This window comes from Conger conger, chromosome 10 (assembly GCF_963514075.1).
Source record: "Conger conger chromosome 10, fConCon1.1, whole genome shotgun sequence".
Taxonomy (NCBI): Eukaryota; Metazoa; Chordata; class Actinopteri; order Anguilliformes; family Congridae; genus Conger; species Conger conger.
In genome coordinates, this window is record NC_083769.1 from 14,959,648 (window position 1) to 14,979,029 (window position 19,382).

The 19,382-nt window shown below is 47.8% G+C and overlaps 1 protein-coding gene across 1 annotated transcript; it reads left to right on the forward strand.

Annotated features, from left to right (window-relative positions):
- Nucleotides 1-552: 552 nt before the first annotated feature.
- LOC133138103 (tripartite motif-containing protein 16-like) lies at nt 553-8,613 on the forward strand. Its single transcript, XM_061256563.1, has 6 exons — nt 553-1,210; nt 2,809-2,904; nt 3,145-3,378; nt 3,525-3,681; nt 7,079-7,129; nt 7,835-8,613. The coding sequence occupies exons 1-6, from the start codon at nt 620-622 to the stop codon at nt 8,362-8,364; spliced, it is 1,659 nt and encodes a 552-aa protein (XP_061112547.1). The 5' UTR covers nt 553-619; the 3' UTR covers nt 8,365-8,613.
- The last annotated feature ends 10,769 nt before the right edge of the window (nt 8,614-19,382 follow it).

The window sequence follows — 19,382 nt, forward strand, 5'->3', positions numbered from 1 at the left end:
GCCGGAGACGACTTAAGAAAGGGTGTTACACGTAGATAGGCAAGATACAAAGAACAGTGTCAGATGAATCCACAAAATATGTTTGTGGTACTGGTACAACTAGCAGTAGTAAAACTGGGAAGCTATCAGAACTATTTCACATACAACATGAGCCTGCTCTGCTGTTTCATTTTCTGTACAGAGCTCACTCTTTCCATTCATGATATCCTCAAATTCATGCAGACAAAATACCTGTAAACTCAAATTCTATTAAAATTAAATATGCCTATATTTATCATATCTACTCATATTATTATCTCAGCGTTTCTGACTGGGTACTCAGATCAGATTCACCCGTAGTAAATCCCATGCATGTGTATATAAGCCTTTACTGCTCACAATACTCACACAGACCCTCAGTAAATCTGCCCTTTGAAGTGTAAGATTCAATATTTCCTCATGAATCTGCACTCTCTGCTCAGCCTGGCCCCAGTCCAACACCACACCTCCTGCAGCTGTGGGCAGAACCAGGAAGTCACTGCTAATCTTGCTGTTACGCAGTTTCAGAGAAACGAAACTTAACTCTGTCTCTGTCAGAGAAACACAGCTAAACTCCGTCTCTGTCAGGGTGATCAGTGAAATGGCTGAGGCCAATATCTTGGTGGATCAGGACCAGTTCAGCTGTTCAATCTGTCTGGATATACTGAAGGATCCGGTGGCTATTCCCTGTGGACACAGTTACTGTATGGGCTGTATTAAGGGCTGCTGGGATCAGGATGATCATATTGGTGTCTACAGCTGTCCCCAGTGCAGACAGACCTTCACCCCAAGGCCTGTTCTGGGCAGAAACACCATGCTGGCTGAAGTGGTGGAGAAACTGAAGAAGACAGGACTCCAAGCTGCTCCTCCTGCTCACTGTTACGCTGGACCTGGAGACGTGGCGTGTGATATCTGTACTGGGAGAAAGTGCAAAGCCATCAAGTCCTGTCTGGTGTGTCTGGCATCTTACTGTGAAACTCACCTCCAGCGTCACTATGAATCTCCTCCTCTTAAGAAACACAAACTGGTCAAAGCCACTGGAAACCTGCAGGAGAAGATCTGCTCTAATCACGACAAACTGCTGGAGGTTTTCTGTCGTAGTGATCAGCAGTGTATCTGTCTGCTGTGTGTGATGGATGAACACAGAGGCCATGATACAGTCTCAGTGGTAGCAGAAAGGACTGAGAAACAGGTAAGGACTGGAGCTCTTCACTGGCAACATAAACATACATTTTTAACATAAACCCAAAAATACTGGAAATACCTGAGCAGTGAAAATGAGAAAGCAGCAGAATCATTGCACTGCACTCAACTGCATATGCCTTATTCATTAGTTTATTTTTCGTATTTCCTTGTCTGTCAAGTTTAAAAGAGGCGTTCATTTGTTGTATTTCATGGAGTCGTCGCCCAGAATCAGGTGACCACAGACGTGCCCTTTATTGGCTGGTGTTAATGGCATTTAGAATTTATTTATAAATCTGTCGTCGCATCTTCCGACAATCCCAGTACAACTTGTAATGAAAAGCAAAGCGTCGCCAGCCCCAGTTCGTGAATAATATCACTCAGGTAGGCACGTTTTAAATTATGAAACCACGATTAAACAACAACACTTACTTTTTATCTTATATATCGGTTAAAAAGGTAGGTAGGACTTTCCAGTTGCCACGTTCACGTTGTAATTTCATCATTAGCTACGACCCTCGTAACTCGCGAGCAAGCAAACTAGTCTAATTATCATTCAAACGACGGTATCTCCGTCATGCACAGCTTACAAATATGTATTATATTAATTTCTGAAGCAGGTAGTTACGTTTTGCATAGTTTTGGTAGTGATTAGTCAGACCATTTTCTTTGTTGCCAGTTTTCTAAAAATGTGATGTTTAAAATTGTATTATTGTTTGGGCATGTCGCAGTGTGTTTTCCCTGTTAAAACAAAAGTTTAAATCAATCAATCAATTTTGAATGGGAAATAAAAAGCAGCATGAACTCTGCTAGAATAGGCAAATACAGCTGTCTCCAATGAAAGGCAAACTACTCCTCTCCTCCCTGACCCTGTGTTGAAGGTAGGTTTGTATGTGTGCATGTTTTTGAATATAATACTGCGGTTTCTTTTTCTCTCAGTGTACTCAAAAACTTCAAACTGTAGTTCAGTAGTTGTACCTTATGTCTCATTTATAAAATATATGCAGTGTAACAAAATGATACAGAACATGAAAACAGGAGGCAGTTTTGAAACACCAAATTCAGGGGGCTTATGTATCAAGCATGTCAGAGTCGGACTGCTGATCTAGAATTGTATTACTTCTAATGAAATGTAAAACAGATCCCATGCCAGCACAACTCTATGCTGACATTTTGGTTCAGGTCTAGGCTTTTAATTTTGTGTTTGGGATCAACATGTCAGTCATTAATTTTGACCATCTGCTCTGTTGGTTGCTGACAGTGCATGGAATAATGTGTTTCAGTAGAATTGAAGCAGGTCTCATGTTATGAACATAGTGTGTGATTATGGATGGCGGTGGTGTGGCAACATCGGGGTGGGAATATTGTGTGTCAGTGGGGTGAGAATAATGTGTTTCAGTAGAACTGAAGCAGGTCCCATGTTATGAACATAGTGTGTGATTATGGATGGTGGTGTTGTGGCAACATCGGGGTGGGAATAGTGTGTGTCGGTGGGGTGAGTACCCTCTGTTGGGCCGAGGCCCAAAATGTACGGCCCTGATTCCTTAGGGCTTGCTGGAGTGTCTTCACCAGTGTTTTTAAACCTGGATTGTGTGTGTTTCTTCACAGAAGCAGCTGGGGGTGACACAGAGTAAGTTCCAGCAGAGAATCCAGGAGAGAGAGAAGGAGCTGCAGGATCTGAGACAGGCTGTGCAGTCACTCAAGGTGGGTACTGACCAGAGGAGAAGACAACAGCTGGCTGCTGGAAGAGCCATTTCAGGGCTCAGTCAGGGCTCTCCTCCAGTCAGCCAGTGAGGAGCCCAGTGTTGGGCCACTTTCCAGCCCTGTGGGGCTCAATGCCACTGAGCCACACCGTGGGGAACAGGCTGCCTGGGGTCCCAGTAAGAGCAGAGTGAAAGGCCTAGTTAAAATGTACAACCCTCCTCCTTCTGTTTCTCCTAACAGCGCTCTGCACAGACAGCAGTGGAGGACAGTGAGAGGATCTTTACTGAGCTGATCCGCTCCATTGAGAGAAGGCGCTCTGAGGTGAAAGAGCTGATCAGAGATGAGGAGAAGGCTGAAGTGAGTCGGGCTGAAGGACTCCTGGAGCGACTGGAGCAGGAGATTGCTGAGCTGAGGAGGAGAGAGGCTGAGCTGGAGCAGCTTTCACACACAGAGGATCACATCCATTTCCTCCAGGTAACATCACTGGCTCTCTGACAGTCTGCACTGTGTACACTGTACATACATGGTGAGGTGTGTTCCTCTTTTACAAAGATCTGCTCCTGGTATCTGCACAGGAATCTGTGTTCACTGTCTGTCTCTTTCTGTCTGTCTGTCTGCAGAGCTGTCAGTCCCTCTGTGCCCCTCCTGGACCTGGAGACTTACCCAGCATCACTGTCAGTCCAAACGTCTCTTTTGAGGCTGTGAGGAAATCTGTCTCTGAACTGAAAGAGCGACTGGAGGATGTTTTCAAGGCGGAGTTCAAAGTTTGTGGAAGAGGTTGGTGGACAAACCCTGCTGCAGAAAGTGTGTTTAGTCACTGCACACAACACAGTGGTGAGATGATCTGCCTAAGATTCACTCTTACAACATGAAAGGAACTTACACACGTTATATATTATAAACCCTTGTGCAGTGTTTGGGTCTGTGGGACCTGTTTTCAATGTTTATTAAAAGAAAAATGATACATTGAAATATTATTTTCAACCTGAGACACATTGGCCTGGCCTCATGTAAAAGAACACAATTTAATTTAGTGCACACTGCACTGCAAACATGGAACTGTGTAGAATTTTAATCATAGGTACATATTAACACTGAGAGACAGAATATCACAAAATAATCCACAATAACAACATCATATAAATTTTATAAATTTATTATCGTATTTTAGCATGAAATAAGTATTTGATCCCCTACCAATCAGCAATAATTGACACAGACCAGTTAGTTTTCCATTAAGAAGCACTTTTAATCTCAATTCATTACCCAAAACACCTGTGTCAACTCGTTATATTGTTATGTAGCTGTATAAAAGACACCTGTCCACACAATCATGGAAGTAAACGCAAAGTGGGGGGTGACATGGCTCAGGCAGTAAGAGCAGTCGTCTGGCAGTCGGAGGGTTGCCGGTTAGATCTCCCGCCCTTGGCAGTGTCGAAGTGTCCCTGAGCAAGACACCTAACCCCCAAATGCTCCTGACGAGCTGGTCGGGGCCTTGCATGGCAGCCAATCGCCGTTGGTGTGTGAGTGTGTGTATGAATGGGTGAATGGAGAAGCATCAATTGTACTGCGCTTTGGATAAAGGCGCTATATAAATGCATGCCATTTACCATTTACTAATCAATCAGATTCCAACGTTTCCACCATGGCCAAGACAAAGGAGCTGTCTAAGGACATCAGGGAAAAAATTGTAGACCTGCACAAGGCTGGGATGGGCTACAAGAAAATAAGCAAGCAGCTTGGTGAGAAGTTAACAACTGTTGGGGCAATTATTAGAAAATGGAAGAAACACAAAGTCACCGCCAATCTCCCTCGGTCTGGGGCTCCACGCAAGATCTCGCCTCGTGGGATATCAATGATCATGAGAAAGGTCAGGGATCAGCCGAGTACTACACAGGAGGAGCTTGTTAATGACCTGAAGGCAGTTGGGACCACAGTCACGAAGAGAACCATCAGTAACACACTACACCGTGAAGGATTAAAATCCTGCTGCGCGTGCAAGGTTCCCCTGCTGAAGAAGACACATGTACAGGCCCATCTGAAGTTTGCCAAAGAACACCCGGATGATCCAGAGGAGGCTTGGGAGAAGGTGATGTGGTCAGATGAGACCAAAATAGAGCTATTTGGCATCAACTCGACTCGCCGTGTTTGGACGAAGAGAAATGCTGAGTACAATCCCAAGAACACCATCCCCACTGTGAAGCATGGAGGTGGAAACCTTATGCTTTGGGGGTGTTTCTCAGCTAAGGGGACAGGACGACTTCACTGTATCGAGGGGAGGATGAATGGGGCCATGTACCAGGAAATTTTCTTCCCTTAGTGAGAGCACTGAAAATGGGTCGTGGATGGGTCTTCCAATATGACAATGACCCAAAACATATGGCCAAGGCAACAAAGGAGTGGCTCAAAAAGAAGCCTATTAAGGTCCTGGAGTGGCCTAGCCAGTCTCCAGACCTAAATCCCATCGAAAATCTGTGGAGGGAGCTGAAGCTTCAAGTTGCCAAGCGACAGCCTCGGAACCTTAAGGATTTGGAGAGGATCTGCAAAGAGGAATGGACCAAAATAACCAAAGATCTGTGCAAACCTGGTGAAAAACTACAACAAATGTCTGACCTCTGTGCTTGCCAACAACGGTTTCTCCACCAAGTATTAAGTCCTATTGTTCTATGGATCAAATACTTATTTCATGTGAAAATATGATATAAAATTTATTAAATTTATATGATGCTGTTAGTGTGGATTATTTTGTGATATTCTGTCTCTCAATGTTAAAATGTACCTGTATGATTAAAATTCTACACAGTTTCATTCTTTGTAAGTGGGCAAACCTACAAAATCAGCAAGGGATCAAATAATTATTTGGTTATTTGGCAGGTTATATAAACATCAAACAAAGAGTTTGGAAATTTGTGTTTGGTAGATTATTTGTCTGTTGTAACAATGCCTCTTGGCAATATATTTTATACCACCTCAACCAGGATTTGTCGCAAGTCAGCCAACGTGGTTGTGTTGGTCACTCTAGCACCAGCTCTAGCATGCCCCAGCTGATCCCACAAGTGTTCAATTTGGTTGAGGTCAGGACTGTTGGCAGGCCATTCCATTCTCTCTACTCCCAAATTCTGGAGGTAGTCTCTGATAAACCCCGCTCTGTGGGGGCGAGCGTTGTCATCTTGGAGGATGGAGTTCGGTCCCAGAGAAATAATCTACTATACACAAATTTCCAAACTTTGTCTTCGGTGTTTATGATTAATGAGAGGGGTGAATGACATTTCAGTCTGTCTCACAGGTTATATATTATTAATGAGAGGGGTGAGTGGCATTTCAGTCTTTCTCAGGTTATATATTATTAATGACAGGTTATATATTTCTTTATCCTGCAACGAGCTTCAGGCCAAACTCAAACTTGATTCTCTTATTTAATTAAACGATTTTAATTTGAGAGTAATGCATGTTCTCATGTTAAGATGCTACTGCTTTAAGTTGCATGGATATGTTTAATTCACCATTTCCCTGTGTTATGTTCTGTCATATTGTATGTATTGTAATGCACTTTGTTTTGTATATACCTACATAATTATGTATATTATTGTAATGGATCCGTGATTATGATTCTGTGGTCTTATGCTGCTGTTTGACCCTGTCTTGGCTCAGTCTCATTTGTAAAAGAGGTTTTAATCTCAATGTGACTTCCTCGTCACATAAAGGTTTATATATTACAGTGTGGAGGGACATTTCAAGTGCTCACAATCTCCAGATGATCCAGAATATCACAGAGGTGTTCAGTGTGAATTGGGATGAAATCTATAAAAGTACCCAGTATGTTAGGGGCAGTTCTTCTGGCTAGGGCATAACCCTAAATGTTTTCAATGAAAGCTTTGTTTAATCTTGAGAGAACAAAATACAGTATGACCAGTATGTCTTTGTTTACTAGGATGCAAGATACTGCATTGAGATGAGAGGAGAGAACACAAGTCAAATTCCTCAGTAGTTTTATGATGAAACCATCCTGTCTCCTCTCTCTGCTCTGTTTTAGTTTAACATTTGAGACCCATTCTGATACTGTATTCTGGGTGACATCAGTTGTCATTTACTTGCAGATTGAAACAAGCATTCAATTTCTTCGGGATCTTAGAAAAAGGTTCATCTTTTTCTCTTGTGATCTCTCTCTCCACAGTGGAAGAAGTCTCTGTTCTAGAGCCCCAGACCAGACAGGACTTCTTAAAATGTGAGTCTGTAATTAAGCCTTAAATCAATGAATGAAGCAACCAGAGATTAGAAAAATAGATTATTTGTATCATTTTTTTCAAAACCGACTTGCTTTCAGGATCTCGTGAATCTCAATCACATCTCAATTCAGCTGCAGTCATCCTGGTAGGAGGGGAGAGGGGGAGGGAGGGGAGAGGGAGAGGGGGAGAGGGAGAGGGGGGGGAGGGAGGGAGGGAGGGAGGGAGAGGGGGGGGAGGGAGGGAGGGAGGGAGGGAGGGAGAGGGGGGGGAGGGAGAGGAGGGGAGGAGGGGGGGAGGGAGGGAGAGGGGGGGGAGGGAGAGGAGGGGGGGAGGGAGAGGAGGGAGAGGGGGAGAGGGAGAGGGGAGGGAGGGAGAGGGAGGGAGGGAGAGGGGGAGAGGGGGGGGAGGGAGAGGGGGAGAGGGAGAGGGGAGGGAGGGAGAGGGGGAGAGGGGAGGGAGGGGAGGGAGGGGAGGGGGGGGGAGGGAGGGGAGGGGGGAGGGGGGGGGGGAGGGGGGGGAGGGAGGGGAGAGGGGGAGAGGGAAGGAGCGGAGAGGTTGAAAATCCAATACAAGGGTAAAAATAAGTGAAAAGTAACTTTCAGAAGACACAAGCAAGTTTAAAAAGCTTTAAAAATCTTTAAAATAAGAACAATAAAGATGTGTAAAATATGTGATTGGAGCTCTCCTCTCTTCTCCTCCATCAGATGGCTGTCAGCTCACACTGGACCCCAACACAGCTCACAGAACCCTCCGTCTGTCTGAGGGGAACAGAGAGGTGACCTTTTTGGGAAAGATCCAGTCATATCCTCATCATCCAGAGAGATTTGAGCGCTACCTCCAAGTGTTGTGCAGAGTGGGTGTGTCTGGACGCTGTTACTGGGAGGCTGAGTGGAGTGTGGGTGGGGTTTCTATAGCAGTGTCATATAAAGAGATCAGCAGGAAAGGGCGGGGTAATGACTGTAGAATGGGACGCAATAACAAGTCCTGGAGTTTGATCTGCTCTCCCTCCAGTTACTCTTTCAGTCACAATAATAAGAGAACTAAAATCCCTGTTCCCTCCTCCTCCAGAATAGGAGTGTACCTGGATCACAGGGCAGGAACTCTGTCCTTCTACAGCGTCTCTGACACAATGACCCTCCTGCACAGAGTCCAGACCACATTCACTCAGCCCCTCTATCCTGGGTTTGGGGTTCATTGTTATGGATCCTCTGTAAAACTGTGTGATCTGGAATGAGGCAGAGAGTGAAGGGAAGATCAGCTGTAATTAAAGAGAGGGAGAAACACTGTCTATGAAATAATATCATTGCACATATGAAAAAGGCTGTGCTTTGTTCACACATGTAAACTAGGTCTTATTGGTACTTTGTTTTGTAAATCGTGTGTGGAAAATGTTTGGCTGAAGCCAAGAAAGCAATTTGAATTTGAATTTGAGAGAGGGAGAGAGACAGAGAGGGAGAGATGGGGAGAGAGAGAGAAGGAGGGATAGAGGGAGGGGACAGAGAAAGATATATACATACATATATGGGGAAGGGTTGTTGTTGTTTACTATGTGTGTTTGGCTGGGGGGGTTGTTGTTTACTATGTGTGTTTGGCTGGGGGGAGGGGTTGTTGTTGTTTACTATTTGTGTTTGGCTGGGGGGGTTGTTGTTGTTTACTATGGATGTTTGGCTGGGGGGTTGTTGTTGTTTACTATGTGTGTTTGGCTTGGGTTGTTTTGACTGTAATGTAATGTCAATGCTTTAATGCACAATTCACTTTTCTGGCAAATAAAGCACATTTGAATCTACATCCTGAATAGTTTTTTTATTTTATAATTGCTGGAGATTGAGGAGGGGAGGGGAGGGGAGGGAGGGGAGGGAGGGGAGGGAGGGGAGGGGAGGGGAGGGAGGGGAGGGGAGGGGAGGGGAGGGGAGGGGAGGGGAGGGGAGGGGAGGGGAGGGGAGGGGAGGGGAGGGAGGGAGGGGAGGGGAGGGGAGGGGAGGGGAGGGGAGGGAGGGGAGGGGAGGGGAGGGGAGGGGAGGGAGGGGAGGGGAGGGGAGGGGAGGGAGGGAGGGGAGGGGAGGGGAGGGGAGGGAGGGAGGGGAGGGGAGGGGAGGGAGGGAGGGAGGGGAGGGAGGGGAGGGGAGGGGAGGGAGGGGAGGGGAGGGGAGGGAGGGAGGGGAGGGGAGGGGAGGGGAGGGGAGGGAGGGGAGGGAGGGGAGGGGAGGGGAGGGAGGGGAGGGAGGGGAGGGGAGGGGAGGGGAGGGGGGGAGGGGAGGGGAGGGGGGGGAGGGGAGGGGAGGGGAGGGGAGGGGAGGGGGGGGAGGGGAGGGGAGGGGAGGGAGGGGAGGGAGGGGAGGGGAGGGGAGGGGAGGGGAGGGGAGGGGGGGGAGGGGAGGGGGGGGAGGGGAGGGGAGGGGAGGGGAGGGGAGGGGGAGGGGAGGGGGGGGGAGGGGAGGGGAGGGGAGGGGGGGGGGAGGGGAGGGGAGGGGGGGGGAGGGGAGGGGAGGGGAGGGGAGGGGGGGGGGAGGGGAGGGGAGGGGAGGGGAGGGGAGGGAAATGTACGCCCCTTCATTAGAATTCATTAGTATTTCCAATAATCAATATTCAAAGACAATCCACCCCTCTTCTCCTTGCAACAGATGTTTCTTAACTTTCTCCTCCCTTAAGGTATCTGTCCACGTGTTTTGGGAACATTCCGAAGGGCCCTCGCTTATCTTGTTTAGGTTCCCTGTCTCCAGGGAGAGATACTCCCAGTCTCCAGGGAGAGATACTCCCAGTCTCCAGGGAGAGATACTCCCAGTCTCCAGGGAGAGATACTCCCAGTCTCTAGGGAGAGATACTCCCAGTCTCCAGGGAGAGATACTCCCTGATCAACACTCTGTCGACGCAGAATGTTGATGATCTGTGAGAATCACAGGCACCAGCTCCTTCTCAAATAAACAGATACCATGCTGTTTCTATGCCTCGCGGCACCTTGTGGCCTTCAAAGCCCGCAGGGCAGAGAAGGAAAAGAGACATCTCAACTCACACAGTTTACAGAAAATAGTTTCCATTAATACAAAGCAAGTTATGATACTTTAATTAGTGTGTATGCTCTGGATCACTCCAGCATAAGCAACCAATAATAGTATAAGCAATTAGTAAAAATAATGAAAATAATCACATGAATATATAATTTCAACAAATTTTTTCTAGAGCATCTAGAAATTGTTTGCGTACTCTTTCAAACGCTATTTGAAGAGGCTATTGTTTGCGTACTCTTTCAAACGCTATTTGAAGAGGCAATTGATACAGACACATTTTGGGATCTACACAAAAAGTTTGATGATCATAAGCCAGGACCAGCTATTCAAAATGGCACAATTTGGAAAAATGACTTTGAAAATCTCTATAAGGAAATCGAAATGGCAGACCTGACTCAGCACCAGATCAGGACCAAACTAAAATGACATGATTTGGAAAAAACAATAAAATCTAATCAAAATCCACGAGACATCTGTATTAACAGAACTGAAATAGAGGATGAAATCAAAACCCTGAAGCACAGAAAAACATGCGGTCCTGACAATATGAGCAATGAAACGCTGCAGGCCTGTGAGGCACATGGAAGATGCTCTATATAAACTGATCAACTTGATATTGGAAGCTGCTGTTTCCCTGAGCTATGGAACCAAGGGCTCACAACCCCCAGCTATAAAAAGGGCAACAAATTTGATCCAATAATTATAGAGGCATATGTGTACGCAGTAACCCAGGAAAACTATTGAGCAACATTATTAACAAGAGAATCACAAGCTTCCTTATCAAACACAAAACCCTAAACAAATCTCAAATTGTCTTTTTACCAAAACACCGAGCCACGTTTATTCTCTTCACACCTTAATAAACCAAAATACCAAATTTAAATCTAGAAAAATGTTCTCCTGTTTTATTGATTTGAAATCAATATATTTCAACAACTAATCAGCAGTTAAGATAAACAACAAAAGAACAAATGACTTTCACCAGGGGAGAGGGGTCCTCCAGGGCTGCAGTCTCAGTCCTGTGCTGTTCTACATCTATATTAATGAGCTAGCCACCATGATTGAGCAGTCTTCAGCCCCGGCCTCACCCTTTTAGATACAGAGGTTAAGTTTTTACTTTGCGCTGATGACTTGGTCATAATGTCATCAACAGCTCAAGAACTGCAACAAAGCATTGACATTGTTCAACAATATTGTGAAAGATGGGCCTGAAAAGTTAACTTGGTAAAAACATCTGTGATGATCTTCCAAAAGAAAGCCAGACAGCAGGGGAACAAATACAAGTTCACCTGTGAGCTTCTGAACAATGGATTCTCAAAATGAACAAGCTGCCCAGTGAGCAGGAGTGCTGAAGTGCCCAACTGTAAATTACAGTATTACCTACCTTACTGTATTTACAATATATACACCATTTTTTGTTGAGAATTTCTGAGCTGTGTGCTCTGGCCGAACCCCACGAATATGTCTTTGTTGATACGAGTTTAACCTGACTAAAAGGCGGAGCAGAAATATCATTGGCCAGCATGCCATTGTTGAGGTGCCAGAACAACGAGGAGGCAACGTGAGCCAATGTGCCTCCATCAGCCAGTGGGGCGTCCTCCACCGCCTTGCCTTACAACATGGTACACCTGGCTTCATTCCTAAATAACATGGAAAACAACATGGTACACCTGGCTGCATTCCTAAATAACATGGAAAACAACATGGTACACCTGGCTTCATTCCTAAATAACATGGAAAACAACATGGTACACCTGGCTTCATTCCTAAATAACATGGAAAACAACATGGTACACCTGGTTGCATTCCTAAATAACATGGAAAACAACATGGTACACCTGGCTTCATTCCTAAATAACATGGAAAACAACATGGTACACCTGGTTGCATTCCTAAATAACATGGAAAACAACATGGTACACCTGGTTGCATTCCTAAATAACATGGAAAACAACATGGTACACCTGGCTGCATTCCGAAATAACATGGAAAACAACATGGTACACCTGGTTGCATTCCTAAATAACATGGAAAACAACATGGTACACCTGCTTGCATTCCTAAATAACACGGAAAACAACATGGTACACCTGCTTGCATTCCTAAATAACACGGAAAACAACATGGTACACCTGCTTGCATTCCTAAATAACATGGAAAACAACATGGTACACCTGGTTGCATTCCTAAATAGCACGTGGAAGGGTAATTTTCTTTACTGATTCTTAATTGACAATGTGTCTTAACATAAATTCAATCACATGATTACAAATAACCTTTTAGTGATAATCCTTATTACTATTAGACCACTTTCTGAATTAAGTGCTTATTATGAGTCTTTCTCTGTCTCTCTCCAGCAGACAGACAGCCTTTGACCGTAATGTCTCTGCTTCTCAGCTAGCACATTCTGGTCTTACAGCAAAGTCAACAAGGGGTATTCAGAAGACATGAAGCCATTTATACTGATAAATGTTTGTGGTCAGCTTCATGTCTTTTTGTTTTGGTAAAGCCCCCCCTTCTGGAAAATTGTGGATATGAGTCTTACTGTGTCTGATTCAAATCAGAAAGCCGGTAAGCTTTCTCACTTTCTGTTATTTCTTTGCAAATAAATACGAAAGTTAAACTCAAGTATAGCTATCGTTGTTTTTACTGGGATCAGTTTCATCAGACGATGCTCACCTGTGAAATGTTAAAAGGGGCATTTTTCCCTCACAGTTTGGCGAGGAGGATTGGATCGCTAACGTGGTTCTTCCCTATACAGAACAGTCTCGGAACCCCACGAAGGGATTGTAAGCAATCGCCTATGGGGAAGGATGATGGTATCCGGTCCAGTTCTGAGACGTTTGTGTGTGGGGTAACCAATAGGCCCTCCTAAAAAAAGAACACTCAGGTGAGGCCATAGTAAATCACTAAAAGGTACCTCGTTTGACTTGGGGCTGACGGGCCCATCACTCAGGGAGTGATTCAAACACGAGAGCCGGTATGCTCTCACTAACACAATACCGGGTCCCAAGTGCTGAGAGTGTTAGAGAGTGATTAGTAGTAATACTAACACTCTGGGACTGATATAAGTAATAGTTAATAGTTAACTATTATAATTGATTGGTCTTAGTGAGTAAATACGTATAAAAAAGAACTGAGCTCTAAAGTAAATGACCTTATTGTGTAATATGATGATATCCATGAGAGTGTAAGCTGAAAACAGGCCAGTGTGATAGAGGCGTTGTGTAGCGGGTCTGTGTGTGTGTGCTCGCATGTGTGAAAGTGTCGACATTGGAGACAAATTGTCTTGCGGATTTTGAATCCGACTCTGATTCAATTAGGTACACCTTAAAAGAAAAAAGTTAAGTTAATTAAGTTAAAAAAATGTTTTAAAAATAAAACTAAGTAAAAAGGAAAATTATTAATAATAAAGTACAGACTGGTAGTGGGGTGAGGCAATAACCATTAGCTCGAAGAGTTCAAAGAGGCAAGACCCAGAATTTATGGGTCCTATGAAAATAATGCCTGACAGTATGGGTCGGCAACCACACACCAGTATTGTCAGGGTTGGGGAGGAGTACCGGCTGTGACCACCAGGGGGGTGCTTGATTACCTTGAACACCAAAGCCAACATGGAGAGACCAGCGACTAGTGCTATAGGGGATTCTCCGCTGGAGGCGGTCGTAGCAGCCCAGCAGGCTGCTCTGGTCAGGCAGGAGCAGGAGTTGCAGGTATTGCGGGTACAACAGACTGCCGCTGCCGAGAGACAGACCCTGGTATTTCAGCGCCAGGACGAAATCCTGTCCAGGTTAGATCAGCAGCAGAATGTGTTGTTAGGGCTCGCCGAGACGTTCCGGCAACTAGCTAGTGAGTTTCGTTCGTCCCAAGCACAAGCTACAGCCACTGATACCTCCCCACCGCCCATCCCTCCCCAAACAGTCACTCACCAACTTACTACGCCGATGGTTAGGGAGCCCAAGCTACAGCTTCCCCTACGGTATGGAGGAGAGGCAGGGAAATGCAGGGGGTTTCTAGCTCAGTGCCTCATTTTTTTTAAGTCCCAACCCTCACGGTTCACTACGGAGGATTCGCGAGTCGCTTTTATTTTATCCCTGCTGACTGGGACAGCTCTGACCTGGGCGGACCCACTGATCCGAGGGCAGGCTCCCCTTATGAACAACTCGCAGCTCCTCATGCAAGAAATGACGTGAGTGTTCGACCATGATGTCACTGGCAGGGAGGCGGCATCTCGTTTAACTTGGATCAAACAGGGTACTCGGAGTGTTGCCGAGTTCTCTGTGGAGTTCCAGGCCCTGGCAGGGGAGACTGGCTGGGCGGACGAACCGCTCATTACACTATTCTCGAGCGCGTTATCAGGGATGCCCTGGCTACCATGGAGTCACCGGGGAGTTTAGGCTCTCTGATATCGGCGGCTATCCGCATTGATAACCAGGTCCGGGAACGAGAGAGGGAGAGAGCGGGCAGAAGGGGCGGGCCCAATTGGCCGATTCCGTCTTCTCCGGGCAGGGCTGTCAGTACGGAGGTCCGTCAAGGCACACATACGGGGGAGGAGCCGATGCAGCTAGACGCGGCTAACCTGAGGCGTCCCTGGAAAGAAGGGTTGTGCTTCTTTTGCAGAAGACCCGGGCATTTAGTTAGGGACTGCCCCGCTCTGAGAGTAAAAGAGCAGTCCCACTAGGGGAGCGAAAGTCGCTAGTGGGACTGGTTAGGGGCATTAGCTTTCGCACGTGTCTTCCCGTCCACCTAATGTGCAGGGGAGGTGGGGCTAGGGCAGACGCTTTTATTGATTCCGGGGCGGTTGATAATTTCATTGACCGTCAGTGGGTTCAACAGCAGAGACTGCCGGTCCGGGCCCTGCCTCAGCCCCAGGCCATCACGGCGCTTGACGGGCGTCCGCTGGGGTCCGGGGTGGTTCGCCAGATGACTGAGTGGGTGGTTATGCGGGTTCCGTTTCGAGGCCACCGGGAACGCATTTTTTTTTTTTTGGTGGAGTCTCCAGCGTATCCAATCATCTTAGGCCACAGGTGGTTCGCTAAACACCAACCCCGTATAAACTGGGGAGACTGGAGTCATCCGGTGTCCCGGTGGGGTCCGTATTGCACCAACCACGCAGAACAAACGCACACCCCCGCAGGCCCTCCTGTAGAGACTGACATAGGCTCCGAGGTAGACGAAGGGGAGGCTAGGGGGTTCCCCAGCTCTCAGATTAGTCCTCGGGACACGGCGGAGCAGGCTGAGAGTCTGGCATGGGATTCTACCTGCGATTGGTACCCGCCCGTGGACGAGGAGGACGGCAGTGACGTCACTGACCGGGACTCCGAAAGATACGTTTCCGACAGTGGGGATGAGGGTCGGATGATAGGGGCCATTACATTACCTCTTCCCCCTAACGTACCCAGGGAATATAGGGAGGTAGCGGAGGTATTTAGTAAACAACGGGCCACTACGTTACCTCCGCACCGCTCATATGACTGCGCCATTGAGCTATTCCCTGGTACCACTCCGCCTAGGGGGTCGCTATATTCATTGTCGGCGCCTGAGAGCGAGACCATGAAGGAGTATATTCGCGACGCATTGGCGAACGGGTTTATTACACCATCCACGTCACCGGCAGGGTCGGGCTTCTTTTTTGTGAAAAAGAAGGACGGGGGTCTTAGACCCTGCATTGATTATAGGGGGCTAAATGCGATAACCATCAAGAATAGGTACCCCCTGCCGCTGATGAACTCAAATGAAATTTGAGCGCCTGCAGTCTGCATCCGTGTTTACCAAACTCGACCTCCGTAATGCGTACAATCTTGTTCACATACAGGAGGGCGATGAATGGAAAACGGCATTTAATACTCACACCGGGCATTATGAATATCAAGTCATGGCGTTTGGTCTCACTAATGCCCTTGCAGTATTTCAGGCGCTGGTAAATGACGTGCTCAGGGAAATGTTGGAGAAATTTGTGTTCGTATATCTGGATGATATTTCAATATTCTCCAACAATCTCTCTGAACACATGCGGCACGTTAACCTAGTCCTCACGCGTCTGTTAGGAGCCCGCCTGTTTGTCAAGGCGGAGAAATGTGTTTTTCACGCAGACACGGTTTCGTTCCTCGGATTCATTGTGTCTCGGGGAAAAGTTGAGAAGGACCCTGCGAAAGTAGCGGCCGTCAGGGATTGGCCTACTCCTGCATCTATAAAACAGGTGCAGAGGTTCTTAGGATTCGCTAATTTTTACCGCCGGTTCATTCAAAATTTTAGCTTGGTGGTCGCGCCCATCACTGCGCTGAAGAAGAAGACTGCTTCAGCGCGCTTTGTGTGGAATCCCCAGGCAGAGGCGGCGTTCATGGAGTTAAAAAGAAGGTTCTGTACAGAACCCATCTTAATAAACCCAAACCCCTCGCTGCCGTTTATTGTGGAGGTCGATGCCTCTGAGCTGGGAGTAGGTGCTGTTCTGTCTCAATGGTCCCCCCTAGATCAAAAGGTGCCCCCTGTGCATTTTTCTCTCGGTCACTGTCCCCGGCCGAGAGAAATTACGATGTGGGAGACAGGGAACTGCTGGCAGTTAAATTAGCTCTGGAGGAGTGGCGTCACTGGGGGCGGAGCATCCGTTCACCGTGTGGACGGACCACAAAAATCTGGAGTATATACAGACTGCTAAAACGCGTAACTCACGCCAAGCCCGCTGGGCACTGTTTTTTACTCGCTTTTCTTTTATTATGACCTACCGTCCCGGGTCGAAAAACACCAAACCTGATGCCCTTTCTCGGATATTTGACAACACTGACGGGGAGCGCATTCCCCAACCTATCATTCCGAGGGAACAAATAGTAGCACCCGTGATCTGGGAGGTGGAGTCAGCGGTCCGGAGGGCTTTGCGCCTTGAGCCGGACCCAGGGGGGGGTCCACCGCATCGTCTCTTCGTGCCAGCAGGGGTTCGGTCCCAGGTGTTGCAGTGGGGACATGCGTCCCGGCTGGCAGGGCATCCCGGGGTTCACCGCACCAAGGATTTCTTGTCCAGACGGTTCTGGTGGCCTGGGATGGAAAGAGACGTCCGCGAGTTTGTGGCTGCCTGTCCGGTCTGCGCACGCAGCAAGGGTTCACACCAGCCTCCCTCAGGGCTATTACAGCCATTGCCTGTTCCGAGACGCCCTTGGAGTCACGTGGCCCTGGATTTTACTACGGGGTTGCAGCCGTCAGAGGGCAACACAGTCATCTTGGTGGTGGTCGACCGGTTTTCAAAGGCAGCTCATTTTATGGCACTACCCAAATTACCGTCGGCAGTTGAGACCGCACAGTTGGTGGTCGATCATGTTTTTAGGCTACATGGTCTACCCCAGGACGTGGTGTCTGACCGCGGTCCCCAGTTCGCGTCTCGGTTCTGGCGTGCGTTCTGCTCCTTGCTAGGGGCCACGGTGAGCCTCTCATCGGGCTTTCACCCCGAGACCAATGGGCAGACGGAACGCACGAACCAGACGCTCGAAAACACACTCCGGTGCTTAGCCGTGGCCAACCCCACGTCCTGGAGTCGCCAGCTCGCGTGGGCCGAGTATGCGCACAACACTCTGCGCAACGCCTCCACTGGGCTCTCCCCTTTGAGGCTCAAGTTGGGTATGCGCCACCACTGTTCCCGGAGCTGGAGAGGGGGGCTGGGGTGCCCTCCGCGGAGGCCTTTGTTCGGCGGTGTCGTAGCACCTGGAGCAAAGTACGGGCTGCACTCCATGGTCCATGAGGATTCACGCCACCTTCCACGTTTCTCGCCTGAAACCGGTACTCACTAGCGTGCTGGCCCCGGCGGAGACCCCTCCGCCGCCTCCACGACTAGTTGACGGGGGGCCGGCCTATACGATGCATCGCATCTTGGCTGAGCGCCGTGTGGGCAGGGGCAAACAGTACCTCGTGGACTGGGAGGGCTATAGCCCTGAGGAGCGTTGCTGGGTCCCCTCTAGGGACATTTTGGACCCGGAGCTCATTCACGAGTTCCGCAGGCGGGGGGCTGAAGGTGCGTCTGGGGCCGCCCCTTAGTAGGGGGGTCCTGTCAGGGTTGGGGAGGAGTACCGGCTGTGACCACCAGGAGGGTGCTTGATTACCTTCACCTGGTAGTCATTAGTATCAGCCAGGTACCTACCTCTGGAGAGTATTTAAGCTCTCATTCCCCTTCAGTCGTTGCTTCGGTGTACACTTACGCTCTGTCACCCAAGCTGGTATACGCACACGGTAGACTCTGGTAATCGAGTCAGGTATTGTGCTGGGTTTTGGTTCTTGCTATTCGCAAAAAGAGAATTATTAATTTAGGTAAGGAAGGGGTTCTGTTCGCTGGCAGTGTGCCTTATTCGAACACCTTCCTAGGGTTTGAGTTTCTTGGTTTTCTTTTATTTTTCGGCTCGTGTGAGTCTGTGGGTACGGGACGGTGTCCCGGGTATGTACTTTTGTTTCTAAGTTTTTCCGGAGCTGCGACTCCTGGTGTTTTATTTTCTGTGCCTAGTATTTTACACTAGGTTGTACGTTTATTTTTGGGTTTCCCCCCCGTTTCGGGGGTTGAGTGCGCTCTGTTTTTCGTTATTTCTTCGCCCTGGTTTTAATGGGTAGCTTTAATTTGAGCCGTTATTTGGGGCTCTTATTTGTACGGAGCTGTCTCCGTTTGTACCCCGGTCTCTGCTATTTCCCCGGGGCCTGGGTGGCGGACACTTTTGGTGTGTTCGCTCATTTAGGATCACCCTTAGTCGCGCTTGGCTCTCCGCACCTCCCCGTTACAAGTGTATTATCATTTTATACTGTCAAAATAAACCTAATATAATGTCGGGGACTGGCGGAGAGCCAGGAACGACTACGGGTTATCCCTTATAAGCGGACACGCAAACGTGTTCACCACAAAATCCCGGGAGGTGAAAGAAACAGACAAACTCCGACCAAATAAGACAAACAGCCCAAAAAACGGCTAAAGGAAAACAAAGCGACCCTTAAAAACCAGGGCGAACAACCCAACCAAAATGAGTGCAAAAGGTGAGCACTGCAAACCCCAGACCGGGGACCAAAATAAAAGTACAACCTAGTATAAAACACTAGGCAAGGAAAATAAAGAACCTTGAGATGCAGCTCAGGAAAAAACAAACCAAAATACAAATACCGGGGACAACGTCCCTCACCCACAAGCTCACACGAGCTAGAAATAAAATCAAAACAAAACAAAGAAACTTTAGGAAGGCGTCAGCAGTGCACACAGCACGAGCAAACTGAACACCTGCCTTACCTT